The sequence below is a fragment of the Oncorhynchus kisutch genome, linkage group LG1, assembly GCF_002021735.2.
Source record: "Oncorhynchus kisutch isolate 150728-3 linkage group LG1, Okis_V2, whole genome shotgun sequence".
Lineage (NCBI taxonomy): Eukaryota > Metazoa > Chordata > Actinopteri > Salmoniformes > Salmonidae > Oncorhynchus > Oncorhynchus kisutch.
Genome location: NC_034174.2, coordinates 13,164,055 through 13,178,869, shown reverse-complemented (window position 1 = coordinate 13,178,869; position 14,815 = coordinate 13,164,055). Strand labels below are relative to the sequence as shown.

The window sequence follows — 14,815 nt, the reverse complement described above, 5'->3', positions numbered from 1 at the left end:
TGAACATCTAGTGCATTACACAATGACAAACTTTTGGTAACCAAGAAGAGTCCTCTTGTTGCACACAGCTGGTCCCAGTTTGTGCCCCGCTAGGGAGGAGGGGAGAATGTAGATCATATTGTCCCCCCCCCCTCCTTCACCCACCACACGACCCCTCCCTCAATCTTTCAAACCAAAACATTTTCTCAACAACAGAAATTCAAATACTAGCACTAACGCATGAATCAGCCGATAAGCTTGGAGCAGTGCCACGGACAACAAAAAGCTCATTTCCACCCCAATGTATGAAGTATGTACAGTAAGTGGTTATGTTCCTCCCACCCATCCTTGTCTGAGTTTTAACTCTGTAATGTAAGCTGCAAAGTAGACACATGTTGCAATATCAACAGACTACAGGCTATTCAGAGTTGCAGACCCTCCCGGTCTCTCCTGGATTGGCCACCCCCTTGGGGAGATACTGAACACGCCAGGGTCATTCCTTTGTAACAAACCACTGGCCATAAACTACTGCACAAGGTGTGACTTTTCAAATATAAACGTCCGGGGTGAGTACCTGTGGATCTCTGTTAATTAATCAGTTCAATAATGCCAGAACACTGAATGACTTGCCTTAAAGAACAGGCTCTCCCTCAAAATGTGATCTTTATCAAGTAACAAACACTGGTTTAACCAGTGTGTATGAGGATAATATTTTCAAATCACAATGTAGAAGATGGAACCTTTACTTGGACATCAACTCATCACACATTTAGGCCAAGTTGTAGTATTACTGTGAGCTGAGATCCATGCTGTTCAGCCTAGTCCCTTGATGAATCCTTGCTGGTCTGTGGTTGTTCCAAGACTGCTGTTTATAGCATTGCTGCTTAGAGTGGCGACAAATGCGGCTCACCTCAGTCCTCTGTACAAAGTTTATAGACCAAGAAGTACATTTCAACCATTGCACATCACAAAACTCTGTTTAGCATTCAATATATAAACCCCCAATCTTGCCATCTTCAATATCTATTTTCTGCAAGCCAGCTAGACATAAAGCTAACAGATCAGACGGATGCAATATTCCTACTATTTTTGAAAGGATATTAAAAGGATATTTAGAGGTTTGGAAAGGATATGAACTCATAATTGCCACTCATTTCTGTGGGCTATCTTTAATGAGATGGCTGTGTATGACAACCACCTACGGAGAGCACTGCAGTGCAGCAACTCAGATCAGGCTTAGAACTCAGCTCCACAACCGCCAATTAAAACATCACTCAACACCCTGTCTCTGTGTTGGCCAACAGTTCTGTGTGTCTGTTTTATATGTCTACCTGATGAGGGATGGGAAGGAAATAAAACTCCTAGTTTATAAACTTCTTTTTAGATTCATGTATCCACTTAAAGTGATTGGTGCTTCTGAGAAATGCAAGATTAATTTAAGGGACTTTATACAATTTTGTGACCGACAGCAACATATGCTTTTTGTCCTGTACATTTATGGTAGTAGTTCCCTTCAGTGCGCAAAATTATATACTGAAGTGTTCCAGTGACTGGTAGATTCTAAGTTTTACCCAATGCCCTTTTTTGGGGGGACTCATTTCTCCGTAGCCATGTGATTAAGTCCAATTGCCTCCTATGCTTCAGACTTTCTACAGGCCGTTTTTTTCTACCAGTGTATTCTACATATGCAATTCCATGTTCCATCACCCTGCTAATTGCAGAGTAGGAACCCACAAAGAGCCATTTCAACTCAGCCGGGGCAGGAAAGCACAGACAGAGAACAGAAGTCAGGAATGACTCGGGTTTCTAAGGGACTTATTACAGTATCTACCTTTTGCTATCTGACACGTTTGTGAGAGAACATAACAGTTACATACATCTAAGAGGTACTTAACATTACAGCACTCTTGAGATGTTTCTATTGAAACAATAAAGGCATACAAAGCTCGCTTTAGAACCCGGGTCTCCATTTAAAAAGTCTGTTTTGTCCTGTTCTGAGCCTTACATGACAATAATCGTTTCGACTACATCCTCCACCCCTTCTCACATTCAGTTACATTCAATGACCTGTATTTTCAGTGTGAAATTCAATGACCTGTATTTTCAGAATGTGAAATTCAAATTCACTCATATTCAGATTCATTCAGGGATCCATTTGGTCCAAATATTAGTTGCTGTCTTGTGAGCGAGCAACAGATTTTTGGGTTACAGTACCACACTGTAACTGCTCATCTGTGTGTCCACCTCCCTCCCTCCCTCCTCTCACGTATGGGCCTCTCCAGCATCATCTGTCCCAGGACAGGCCAGGCCAGGTCAGGCAGGCGGGTGGCGGGATGACAGCCCAGACCCACAGGCAGCTGTCACTGGGATTTCCACTTCTTCTCTAACTCTCCTGTTCTATCGCTCCTTGGAGCACGCCATCCCTGAGCTACTTGTCAACCCACCGCCACCCTTGGCCTCGCCCAGTCAACTTGATTTAACATAAACGTCCCGTGCTGAGGAAACTTCAGTCAAAGTGCCACTCATGGAGCTGTAGTTTGTCACTGAGAGGATAAAGAGTTCCTAGTTGTGTTAGAATCAAAGCAGCTGTGTGGTGTAACCTAGGCATCCCTTCTCTGATCAAACAGCTTGTAGCTGGCCGTTACCATGGTACCCCTTCAGGAGGACAGATGGACAGTCAAAGCTGTTGCCAATTTAGACCTACCTTTGTCTTATCCTTTAATAACCCCCTCTTTAACTACGAGGGATTGGGTTAAATGTGGAAGACACATTTCAGTTGAATGCTTTCAGTTTTACAACTGGCTAGGTATCCACCTTTCCTTTACTGTTAGATAGCTTTATAACTGTTAATACACAGTAACTATATATTCCCTTCTAAACAGTACCATGCTTTATTATAACCTTTGACCCCTTCTCTTCTCAGCTGGGAAGAGAGCAGCTCCATCAGCAGTGGGCTCAGTGATGGCTCTGTAGACAACCTCAGCTCCGAGGAGTTCAACGCCAGCTCCTCCCTCAACTCTCTACCCACCACACCCCTCGGATCCAGACGCAATTCCTCTGTCATGGTGAGTGAAGGGCACATTCAACCACAACAGGCTTAGCGATGTTTCTGTTGTATCTCTGTAGACTATATAGGCCACTGCCTGCACACACACGGATCTTACTGGAGAAGCTGTAAGCAGATACCCTGTGATGGCAGAGCAGTATACCTGGTATTTGACAGGACCTGAAAGCATATTCCAGCAGATAAAAGGAACATCTTTATCAGTGTGAGTTATGGAAGAACACCATTTTTCCTCTATAAGTTTAGGTCAGTGTTTCATGACTGACAGTGAATCTATTTCCCTGTCTACCTGCTTTGTTTGACAAACTACTGTATGCACATGCACACACACACTGTCTCACTGCTGTAACTGGGAACAGATGAGAGCAGTCTACCTTGTGAGGGCAGTGTATGACTCTTGCTAAGTTATTTATATAAGATTACAATTACCTAAGTTCTTTGTCCTCATAGTTCAGGTTTGTATTTCATGATTTACATTGCACCCATTGCCTGTCTCTTTGTCCCCCTGCCTGCCTGTCTCCCTGCCTGCCTGTGTGTATGATTCACCCTCTGCAGAAGCTTGTCAAATATGTCATTTGGGTCCCAAAGAAACAGTTCACACGGCCAACACCACAATGTCAATCAATCAGACATGGATGAAGATGATGACGTCATCAATCAGACATGGATAAAGATGATGATGTCATTGTGCAGCACTTGTTTTCCCCATTATCCAGTCACTGGAAATCAATGTGACATTTTACATTTCATTTAACACTGCAAAATCATTCATCCAACTTAGTCTGTGGACATCTACATTGGATTGAAAGTCAATTTGGTTGAAAGGTGACACTTTTAGTAGGTGATCTCTCAGGTGGAAAAACTGTCACTGATATCGCTTCATACGGCTCTTCTGATAGCCCTTTAGTGACCCCTTTGCTTATCCTTACAACACAAATGATCACATCAACTTTCAGGAATCAATTATGTTTTGAGAATTCAGATGTTCTTCTGTATCAGTGTGGCATGGTAAGTACAGAGGTTCTCTTTATTTTAAATTAGTATTTTATTTCACCTGTATTTAACCAGGTAGGCTAGTTGAGAACAAGTTCTCATTTAAAACTGCGACCTGGGCAAGATAAACGCGTAGCAATTCGACACATACAACAACACAAAGTTACACATGGAATAAACAAACATACAGTCAATAACACAAAAGGGAAAAAATAGTCTATATACAGTGTGTGCAAGGGAGGTAAGGCAATAAATAGAATATAGTGCCGAAATAATTACAATTTAGCAATTAAACACTGGAGTGATAGATGTGCAGAAAATGAATGTGCGAGTAGAGATACTGGGGTGCAAAGGAGGGAAAAAAACAGTATGGGGATGAGGTAGTTGGATGGGCTATTTACAGATGGGCTATGTACTAGTGCAGTGATCTGTGAGCTGCTCTGACAGCTGGTGCTTAAAGTTAGTGAGGAAGATATGAGTCTTCAGCTTCAGTGATTTTTGCAATTCGTTCCAGTCATTGTCAGCAAAGAACTGGAAGGAAAGGCCAAAGAAGGATTTGTCTTTGGGGGTGACCAGTGAAATATACCTGCTGGAGCGAGTGCTACGGGTGAGTGCTGCTATGGTGAGCTGAGATAAGGCGGGGCTTTACCTAGCAAAGACTTATAGATGACCTGGAGCCAGTGGGTTTGGCGATGAAAATGAAGCGAGGGCCAGCCAACGAGAGCATACAGGTCGCAGTGGTGTGTAATATATGGGGCTTTGGTGACAAAACAGATGGCACTGTGATAGACTGCATCCAATTTGAGTAGAGTGTTGGAGGCTATTTTGTAAATGACATTGCCGAAGTCAGGATCGGTAGGTAGTTTTACGAGGGTATGTTTGGCAGCATGAGTGAAGGATGCTTTGTTGCGAAATATGACGCCGATTCTAGATTTAATTTTGGATTGGAGATGCTTAATGTGAATCTGGAAGGAGAGTTTACAGTCTAACCAGACACCTACGTATTTGTAGATGTCCACATATTCAGAACCGTCCATAAGTCAGAACCGTCCAGAGTAGTGATGCTGGAAGGGGGGACAGCATGAATTTAGTTTACTTCCATTTTAGAGCAGAGGTAGAGGTCGACCGATTAATCGGAATGGCCGATTAATTAGGGCCGATTTCAAGTTTCCATAACAATCGAAATCAATATTTTTGGATGCCGATTTTGCCATTTTCTTTATTATTATTTTTACACCTTTATTTAACTAGGCAAGTCAGTTAAGAACACACTCTTATTTTCAATAACGGCCTAGGAACGGTGGGTTAACTGCCTCGTTCAGGGGCAGAACGACAGATTTTTACCTTGTCAGCTTGTCAGCTTGCAACCTTACGGTTAACTAGTCCAACGCAATAACCACCTGCCTCTCATTGCACTCCACGAGGAGCCTGCCTGTTACGCGAATGCAGTAGAAGCCAAGGTAAGTTGCTAGCTTGCATTAAACTTATCTTATAAAAAAACAATCAATCATAATCTCTATTTTTATAGTGATTATCACTATTTTTATTGATGTATTATATTAAGTTAAAATAAGTGTTCATTCAGTATTGTTGTAATTGTCATTATTACAAATAAATAAATAAAACAATTGGCCGATTAATGGGTATCGGCATTTTTTGGTACTCCAATAATCGGTATCGGTGTTGAAAAATCATAATCGGTCGACCTCTAGTTGGAGGCCACGGAAGGAGAGTTATATGGCATTGAGGCTTGTCTGGAGGTTAATTAAGCACAGTGTCCAACAAAGGGCAGAATGTATACAGAATGGTATCGTCTGCATAGAGGTGGATCAGAGAATCCCCAGCAGCAAGAGCGACATCATTGAAGTACACAGAGAAAAGAGTCGGCCCGAGAATTGAACCCTGTGGCACCCCCATAGAGACAGCCAGAGGTCTGAACAACAGGCCCTCTGATTTGACACTGAACTCTGTCTGAGAAGTAGTTGGTGAACCAGGTGAGGCAGTCATTCGAGAAACCAAGGCTGTTTAGTCTGCCGATAAGAATATGGTGATTGACAGAGTTGAAAGCCTTGGCCAGGTCTATGAATACAACTGCACTGTATTGTCTCTTATTGATGGAGGTTATGATATCGTTCAGGACCTTGAGCGCGGCTGAGGTGGACCCATGACCATCTGGAAACCAATTATCTTGGATGTATCGGTGATGACAGTGTATCCTAGCCTCAGTGTAGTGGGTAGCTGGGAGGAGGTGCTTTTATTCTCCATGGACTTCTTTATTCTCCCAGAACCTTTTGGAGTTTGTGCTGCAGGATGCAAATTTTGTTTGAAAAAGCTAGCCTTCGCATTCCTAACTGCCTGTGTATATTGGTTCCTATTGGTTGCATATCGCAGGGGCTATTCGATGCTAATGCAGTACGCCACAGGATGTTTTCGTGCTGGTCAAATCAAATGTATTTATATAGCCCTTCGTACATCAGCTGATATTTCAAAGTGCTGTACAGAAACCCAGTCCTAAAACCACAAACAGCAAGAGCAATGCAGGTGTAGAAGCATGGTGGCTAGCAAAACTCACAAGAAAGGACAAAACCTATGAAGAAACATAGAGAAGAACCAGGCTATGAGGGGTGGCCAGCCCTCTTCTGGCTGTGCCGGGTAGAGGTTATGTTCATAAATGACCAGCATGGTCAAATAATAATAATCACAGTAGTTGTCGAGGGTGCAGCAAGTCAGCACCTCAGGAGTAAATGTCAGCTGGCTTTTCATAGCCGATCATTAAGAGTATCTCTACTGCTCCTGCTGTCTCTAGAGAGTTGAAAACAGCAGGTCTGGGACAGGTAGCACGTCCGGTGAAGAGGTCAGGGTTCCATAGCCGAAGGCAGAACAGTTGAATGGCAGTCAAGGCTGGAGTGAACCAAGGGCTATATCTGTTCCTGGATAAAAAAAAATGGAAACGTGCATGCTTATTTAAGATTGTGAGCAATACACTTTTAAAGAATAACCAGGCATCTTCTACTGACGGAATGAGGTCATAATCCTTCCAGGATAACCGGGCCAGGTCGATTAGAAAGGCCTGCTCACTGAAGTGTTTTAGGGAGCATTTGACAGTGATTAGGGGTGGTCATTTGACCGCAGACTCATTACAGACACAAGCAATGAGGCAGTGATTGCTGAGATCCTGGTTGAAGACAGCAGAGGTGTATTTGGAGGGCCGGTTAGTTAGGATGATATCTATGAGGGTGCCTGTGTTTACGGATTTGAGGTTGTACCTGGTAGGTTCATTGATCATTTGTGTGAGATTGAGGGCATTAAGCTTAGATTGTAGGATGGCCGGGGTGTTAAGCATGTCCCAGTTTAGGTCACCTAACAGCACAAGCTCTGAAGATAGATGGGGGGCAATCAATTCACATATGGTGCACATGGCACAGCTGGGGCCAGAATGTGGTCTATAGCAAGGGGCAATGGTGAGAGACTTGTTTCTGGAAAGGTGGGTTTTTAAAAGTAGAAGCTCAAATTGTTTGGGCACAGACCTGGATAGTAAGACTTAACTCTGTAGGCTATCTCTGCAGTAGATTGCAACTCTGCACCCTTTGGCAGTTCTATCTCATCGGAAAATGTTATAGATAGGGATGGAAATTTCAGGGTTTTTGGTGGCCTTCCTAAGCCAGGATTCAGACACGGCTAGGAAGAGACACGGTTGGCAGAGTGTTTTATTCACTGCTATAGCACAAACTTAGGGAGTAGGCTTCTAATGTTAACATGCATGAAACCAAGGCTTTTACTGTTACAAATGTCAACAAATGAGAGCGCCTGGGGAGTGGGAGTGGAGCTAGGCACTGCAGGGCCTGGCTTAACCTCTACATCACCAGAGGAGCAGAGGGGGAGTAGGATAAGGGTACGGCTAAAGGCTAGAAAAACTGGTCATCTAGGTCATTCGGAACAGAGAGTAAAATGAGCAGGTTTCTGGGCAAGGTAGAATAGATTCAAGGCACAATGCACAGACAAAGGTATGGTAGGATGTGAATACAGTGGTGGTAAACCCTGGCATTGATTGACGATGAGAAAGGTTTTGTCTCTAGAGACATCAATTAAACCAGGTGGGGTCATCGCATGTGTGGGAGGTTGGACAAGAGGGTTAGCTGAGGCATATTGAGCAGGGGTGGAGGTTCCACTGTGAAATAAGACAATAATCACTAACCAAAACAGCAATGAACAAGGCATATTGACATTGGGGAGAGGCATGCGTAGCATAGGTCTTTGTCCACAGGTGGAAAATGCTTTGCAGGCATCTTGTCACTCCTGGTGTTACTGTGGCAACACTGCTTCTTCCTGCTGTCCTTGTCCTCATCCCAGAGAGAAGAGAGTGATGAATCATGGGGATTAGTATAGCTGACTGAGCCATCTGTGACTATATCACATTAAGTAGGTGTGCTGCCAAGGTCTACTGTGCCCAATTTTTTATCCTCGCAGCCCCCCAATTCACAACAGGATAACCCATTAGATACGGTATGGTGCTCTCAAAGCAGCGACATAGTACCTACAATCAATTGGTCATATTTCGGCATAATAGCCAAGTACAGTATTTCCATCTTATCGCTTGGTATAATGTTGTAGCTACTTGGTCACATACATATGGTTAGCAGATGTTAATGCGAGTGTAGCGAAATGCTTGTGCTTCTAGTTCCGACTGTGCAGTAATATCTAACAAGTAATCTAACAATTTCACAACTACCTTATACACACAAGTGTAAAGGAATGAATAAGAATATGTACATATAAATATATGGATGAGTGATGGCCGTGTGGCATAGGCAAGTTGCAGTAGATGATACAGAGTACAGTATATACATATGAGATGAGTAATGTAGGTTATTTTCCTGACACCACATTCCGAGGGCCCTCACCTCCTCCCGGTAGGTCGTTTCATCATTGTTGGTAATCAAGCCTACCACTGTAGTGTCGTCTGCAAACTTGATGATTGAGTTGGAGGCGTGCATGGCCACGCGGTCATGGGTGAACAGGGAGTACAGGAGAGGGCTGAGAACGCACCCTTGTGGGGCCCCAGTGTTGAGGATTAGCGGGGTGGAGATGTTGTTTCCTACCCTCTCCACCTTGGGGCGGTCCTTCAGAAAGTCCAGGACCCAGTTGCACAGGGTGTGGTCGAGACCCAGGGTCTCGAGCTTAATGACGAATTTGGATGGTACTATGATGTTAAATGCTGAGCTGTAATCGATGAACAGCATTCTTACATAGGCATTCCTCTTGTCCAGATGGGTTAGGACAGTGTGCAGTTTGATTGTGATTGCGTCGTCTGTGGACCTATTGGGGCGGAAAGCAAATTGGAGTGGGTCTAGGGTGTCAGGTAGGGTGGAGGTGATCTGATCCTTGACTAGTCTCTCAAAGCACTTCATGATGACGGAAGTGAATGCATCGTCATGAATAGTCATTTAGCTCAGTTACCTTAGCTTTCTTGGGAACAGGAACAATGGTGGCCCTCTTGAAGCATGTGGGAACAGCAGACTGGGACAGGGATGGATTGAATATGTCCTTAAACACACCAGCTTGTTGGTCTGTCCATGCTCTGAGGACACGGCTAGGTATGCCGCCTGGGCCGGCTGCCTTGCGAGGGTTAATAACACGTTTAAATGTTTTACTCACGTTGGCTATGGTGAAGGAGAGCCCAAAGGTTTTGGTAGTGGGCCGTGTCAGTTGCACTGTATTGTCCTCAAAGTGAGCAAAGAAGTTGTTTAGTTTGTCTGGGAGCAAGACGTCGGTGTCCCCGGCGGGGCTGGTTTTCTTTTTGTAATCCATGATTGACTGTAGACCCTGCCACATACGTCTCGTGTCTGAGCTGTTGAATTGTGACTCTACTTTGTCTCTCTACTGACGCTTAGCTTGTTTGATTGCCTTGCGGAGGGAATAGCTACACTGTTTATATTTGGTCATGTTTCTGGTCACCTTGCCATGATTAAAAGCAGTGGTTCGCGCTTTCAGTTTTGCGCGAATGCTGCCATCAATCAATGGTTTCTGGTTGGGGAAGGTTTTAATAGTCAACATGGGTATAATATCACCGATGCACTTGCTAATAAACTCGCTCACCGAATCAGCGTATTCATCAATGTTGTTGTTCGCCGCAATGCGGTACATATCCCAGTCCACATGATCAAAGCAATCTTGAAGCGTGGAATCAGATTCGTCAGACCAGCATTGAACAGACCTGAGCACGGTTGTGTCCTGTTTTAGTTTCTATATATGGACTTACCCACTAAACCAGTGTCCACCTTGTATTAACAGACTTCTGCTCAGGGACGCGTTAGGTGAAACAGCATTGTGTCCTTGTTGTTTTGATGAATGAGTCTTGCGCTGCTCAACAAAGAGGAGAGCAGAGGTGATTCAATAGAGTAGGTGAATTGTGCCCTACAGGAAGGTACTATATTGTTTTAGCCATTCCCATCCTTGGCCACCGTGCTGAACGTTATTGTAAGGAAAGGTCAGAGTTAATCATTCTCAGCTGGTTCTAGTTTAATTGGACAGTTAATATTGTGCCTGCCCCGCAGACCACGAAAGAGCAGTCGTTACGTAATATGGTAGCAGTGGCCTAGAAAGGGGAGGGCGTTGAAAAACATTGTGAAAATAGCTGAAGCAAGACTGGGGCATTTGGAATCGAGTACACTGTTAAATCAGCCCAGATTGACCAACCTTTCATGTAGCACGTCATCCACAATGCATGTCATGAGTATGTAATGTGGCTTCAGAACGCCAAGTCAAAAAGACTGATCATCCATTATGGGATTTAAAGGAGAACATGATTCATCCTTGATTCATTATTTCTATTAGTGACTACTGCGCTGAAAGACTCCGCAGATCATAACATAGTGACTGCAGTGAATCTCTGATGTTAAACAGTACAGGCTTATCAGTTCCTCCCACATGCTCTTTCTCTGAAATGCAGACAGGCACTCAGACGGGACAGCAGAGATTACTGAGAGTAAACTGAGGTTCTGGCAGAGATAACAAACACAGTGTCTCATATGTACGCACACACGCACACACACCTGGCTGCCTCTCACATGACCCCTGCAATAAAAATGTTAAATTCAGAAAATTCAAGAATTCCTAAATCTGAATTTCGATTATTTTTCTTCATTGATTGAACTGAAATGGAATTAACTTCAACACTGTGTTTACCATTGTGACCATACAAATATAATTTTTCCATTTGCAGAATACTTCATATCTCAATGGTTATGTCCCTATGTCCTTATGCAGCTCCGCACCGATGCTGAGAAGCGCTCCCTGGTGGAGAGTGGCCTGTCCTGGTACAGTGAGGATGCCAAGGCCGCACGCAAGATGGACGGGGGCAGCTACGAAACTGGGAGCCTCAAGACCGAGACCCCCAGCAAGTGGAGGAAGTCCTCGAGACCCATGGAGTGTGCTAGTGAGGACGCAGGGGTCAAAGGGGAACTGAGGAAGCCCCAGATCCTGGGTCAGCCAGGGAACTTTAATAAGAAGGGGCGCCACCCTCCTGTGGGCGTGACCTCACCCATTACCCACACCTCTCAGAGCGTGCTCAAAGTGGCAGGTCAGATTGAATAACATGTGTTATCTCTCTCTATCTCTGTCTCTCTCTCGTTCTGCCTCTCTCGCTCTGCCTCTCTTGCTCTGCCTTTCTCACTCTGCCTCTCTCGCTCTGCTTCTCTCGCTCTAAGGTCTTTCTCCCCTCTCTCTCTCAATTCAATTCAGTGTGCTTTATTGTCATGATGTAACAATGTACGTATTGCCAAAGCTTACTTTGAAGATTTACAATATTAACATAATTAATAATAATAATCAACAGTAACAACAATAACCAAGGGTCAAAATAACCATACATTGAACAATAACAATAAGCATACAGTAGAGGACATGTGCAGGTTGATTGGTCTGTCAGACACTGTCCCTCATCTTATGGCAGGCAGCAATGTAGTGCGCTGCCAACCCACAGCTCTCTGTTTTCCCCGACCCAACAGCACATATAGCCTATCCTTATCAGAGAGGTCTTTGAAACATTGAATAAGGGGAAATTCAACTCTCTGTCTCGGGTTCTGCTGTAGTGAAGTGGTTGCACAGCCTTTGTTTTCCTGTGTCTACCCTTCTCAATGGCAAGCCTGTACTTTCTCAAGTTTTTTAAAATGTTTAATTTAAATATTTTTTAATCCCATTTTCGTGATATCCAATTAGTAGTTACAGTCTTGTCCCATTGCTGCTTCTCGGGAGAGTCAAAGGTCGAGAGCCGTGTCCTCCAAAACACAACCCAGCCAAACCCCCCGGTTGCGGCCGGCTGCGACAGAGCCTGGACTCGAACCAGGATCTATAGAGGGCCAGCTAGAACTTTTATGCAGTGCCCAAGACCACTGCCCCACTTGGGAGGCCCCCATCAAGGGGTTTCTAAGATTTTGATCAGTAACCATGGTCAAATAGTTTGCCACGGTGTATAGTCGATTTAGGGCCAGATAGCACAGCATTTTGCTTTGTGCTTGTGTTTCCCAATAAATAATGAGGTTTTGTTTGGACTGTGTTGTAATTTGTTTTGATCTGATTGACTGGATGTTCTGGTCCTGAGGCTTCAGTGTGTTAGTAGAACAGGTTTGTGAACTCAGCCCCAGGACCAGCTGGATGAGGCGACTATATTTTTTGCTCAGCTCTTGGTATTGCAGGGCTTTGTAATGATATGAGAGGGGGTCACTGTATTTTAGATGTTTCTAAAACTGAATTGCTCTTTTTGGACTTTATTAGTGGATATTGGCCTAACCATGCCCTGCATGCATTGTTTGTAGTTTTCCTATGGACACGTAGGAGATTCTTACAGTGTTTGTCCCATTGGTTGAAATGTTGTTTTGCAAGTTGACCCCACACCTAGCTGCCATAAAGTGCAATTGGTTCAATGACACATTCAATTTGAGTTTGTTTTTTAATGGCGTAGAATGCCCTGCTTGTTTTGTCTCTCAGTTCATTCACTGCATCATTAATGTGCCCAGTTGAGCTTATTTTTAAACCTAAGTAATTGTAGTGTGTGCAGTACTATATATATTTTGTACCAATTGTGAACTTTGGTCTAATTCCCTGAGATCTGGATCTTCTCTGGAAAATCATTTATTTTAGTATTTTGGGTGTTTACTGCCAGGGCCCACGTCTCTCTCTCTCTCTCTCTCTCTCTCTCTCTCTCTCTCTCTCTACACTATACACCTTGTTGTTGGTCCAGTCCTGTTGAGTTGGGAGTAATTTAGCAATTTGATGATTATATTGAAATCATTATTCCAAGTGACTGCTATACAGGAAAGGGTTTTTACTGCTTGCATTCATAAAGAGTGTGTTTGTGTTAAAGTAGAAGTATGAATGGCGTGACATCTTCGGGGGAGGAAACATGATTGTTAACTTGTTTTGCAAGAAAGCTTTGTCGTCCATAACCTCCCCTAAATGGATTCCACATGGAGAGTAGCCACGGCCAGCAGATATCTGCTTGATACCAAATGAAATGTTGAAAGTCTGTGCCAGAGTTTGATTGGAAGGCCTAGTACTGTACAAGAACACTGAGAAGAAATGCCAGTGTATTCCATACAGAACAAGGATCATCTCTTTGGGTTTCTCTCTTGGTTAATCTTCCCATGCTTCTTATCAAAGACAAACTCACTGTAAAACACTGTCTGTGAAGCATTCTTTGTCATATCTCCCTCTCTAACTTTGAGGATCAGCTGTCAGAGCAGCTTACTGATCACTGTACCTGTAGACAGCCAATCTGTAAATAGCACACCTAACTACCTCATCCCCATATTGTTATTTATCTTCTTGCTCTTTTGCACCCTAGTATCTCTACTTGCACATCATCATCTGCACATCTATCACTCCAGTGTTAACGCTAAATTGTAATTATTTCGCCTCTATTGTCTATTTATTGCCTTACCTCCCTACTGTTCTACATTTGCACACACTGTACATACATTTTTTCTATTGTGTTATTGACTGTATGTTTGTTTATGTGTAAGTCTGTGTTTTTGTTTGTTTCGCACTGCTTTGCTTTATCTTGGCTAGGTCGCAGTTGTAAATGAGAACTTGTTCTCAACTGGCCTACCTGGTTAAATGAAGGTGTTCTCAACTGGCCTACCTGGTTAAATGAAGGTGTTCTCAACTGGCCTACCTGGTTAAATGAAGGTGTTCTCAACTGGCCTACCTGGTTAAATGAAGGTGTTCTCAACTGGCCTACCTGGTTAAATGAAGGGGGAAAAAATGTATAATGAATTTGAACATATTTTCGCTCCATACCTGAGTTTGAGGACTACAGATGCCACATTAAACTTTATAGGCAGTATCAGTAGGAAAAGGACATTTAAACAGCAACATAAGGTTTCCTTTCCAACAGTACAAAGTGCAGTATGGCATTTCAAATGGCGGGTGTGTGACTTGTTTCTTAATTAACTCTTTTTTTTAATCATATTTTTCTCTGATTCATAGTTCAAGTAAAAATGCATATTTTTCAGACTAAGACGTAGTAGCAAGAGTGTGCAGCAGTGGAGGCTGCTGAGGGGAGGATGGCTCTTTATAATGGCTGGAATGGAGTACAATGGCTGGAATTGAGTGAATGGAATGGTATCACACACTTTCCATACCATTCCATTCACTCCATTTCATCCATTATTATGAGCCGTCCTCCTCTCAGCAGCCTCCACTGGTGTGCAATGTAGTGCATTGCCTTTTTATTCAGCCTAAAGCCAGTTCTATGGATCTATTGTTTGCTAGTAATGAAAT

At 43.5% G+C, this 14,815-nt stretch overlaps 1 protein-coding gene across 10 annotated transcripts in view; it reads left to right on the top strand.

The window, feature by feature from the left end:
• LOC109899205 (neuron navigator 1) overlaps window positions 1-14,815 on the top strand; it is a 107,406-nt gene that overhangs the window by 43,289 nt on the left and 49,302 nt on the right. For all 10 annotated transcript variants that reach the window (XM_031832004.1, XM_031832218.1, XM_031831947.1 and 7 more), the window contains 2 exons: window positions 2,903-3,044; window positions 11,303-11,615. In XM_031832004.1, the coding sequence (XP_031687864.1) occupies window positions 2,903-3,044; window positions 11,303-11,615 (455 nt within the window). The remainder of the gene's footprint in view (window positions 1-2,902; window positions 3,045-11,302; window positions 11,616-14,815) is intronic.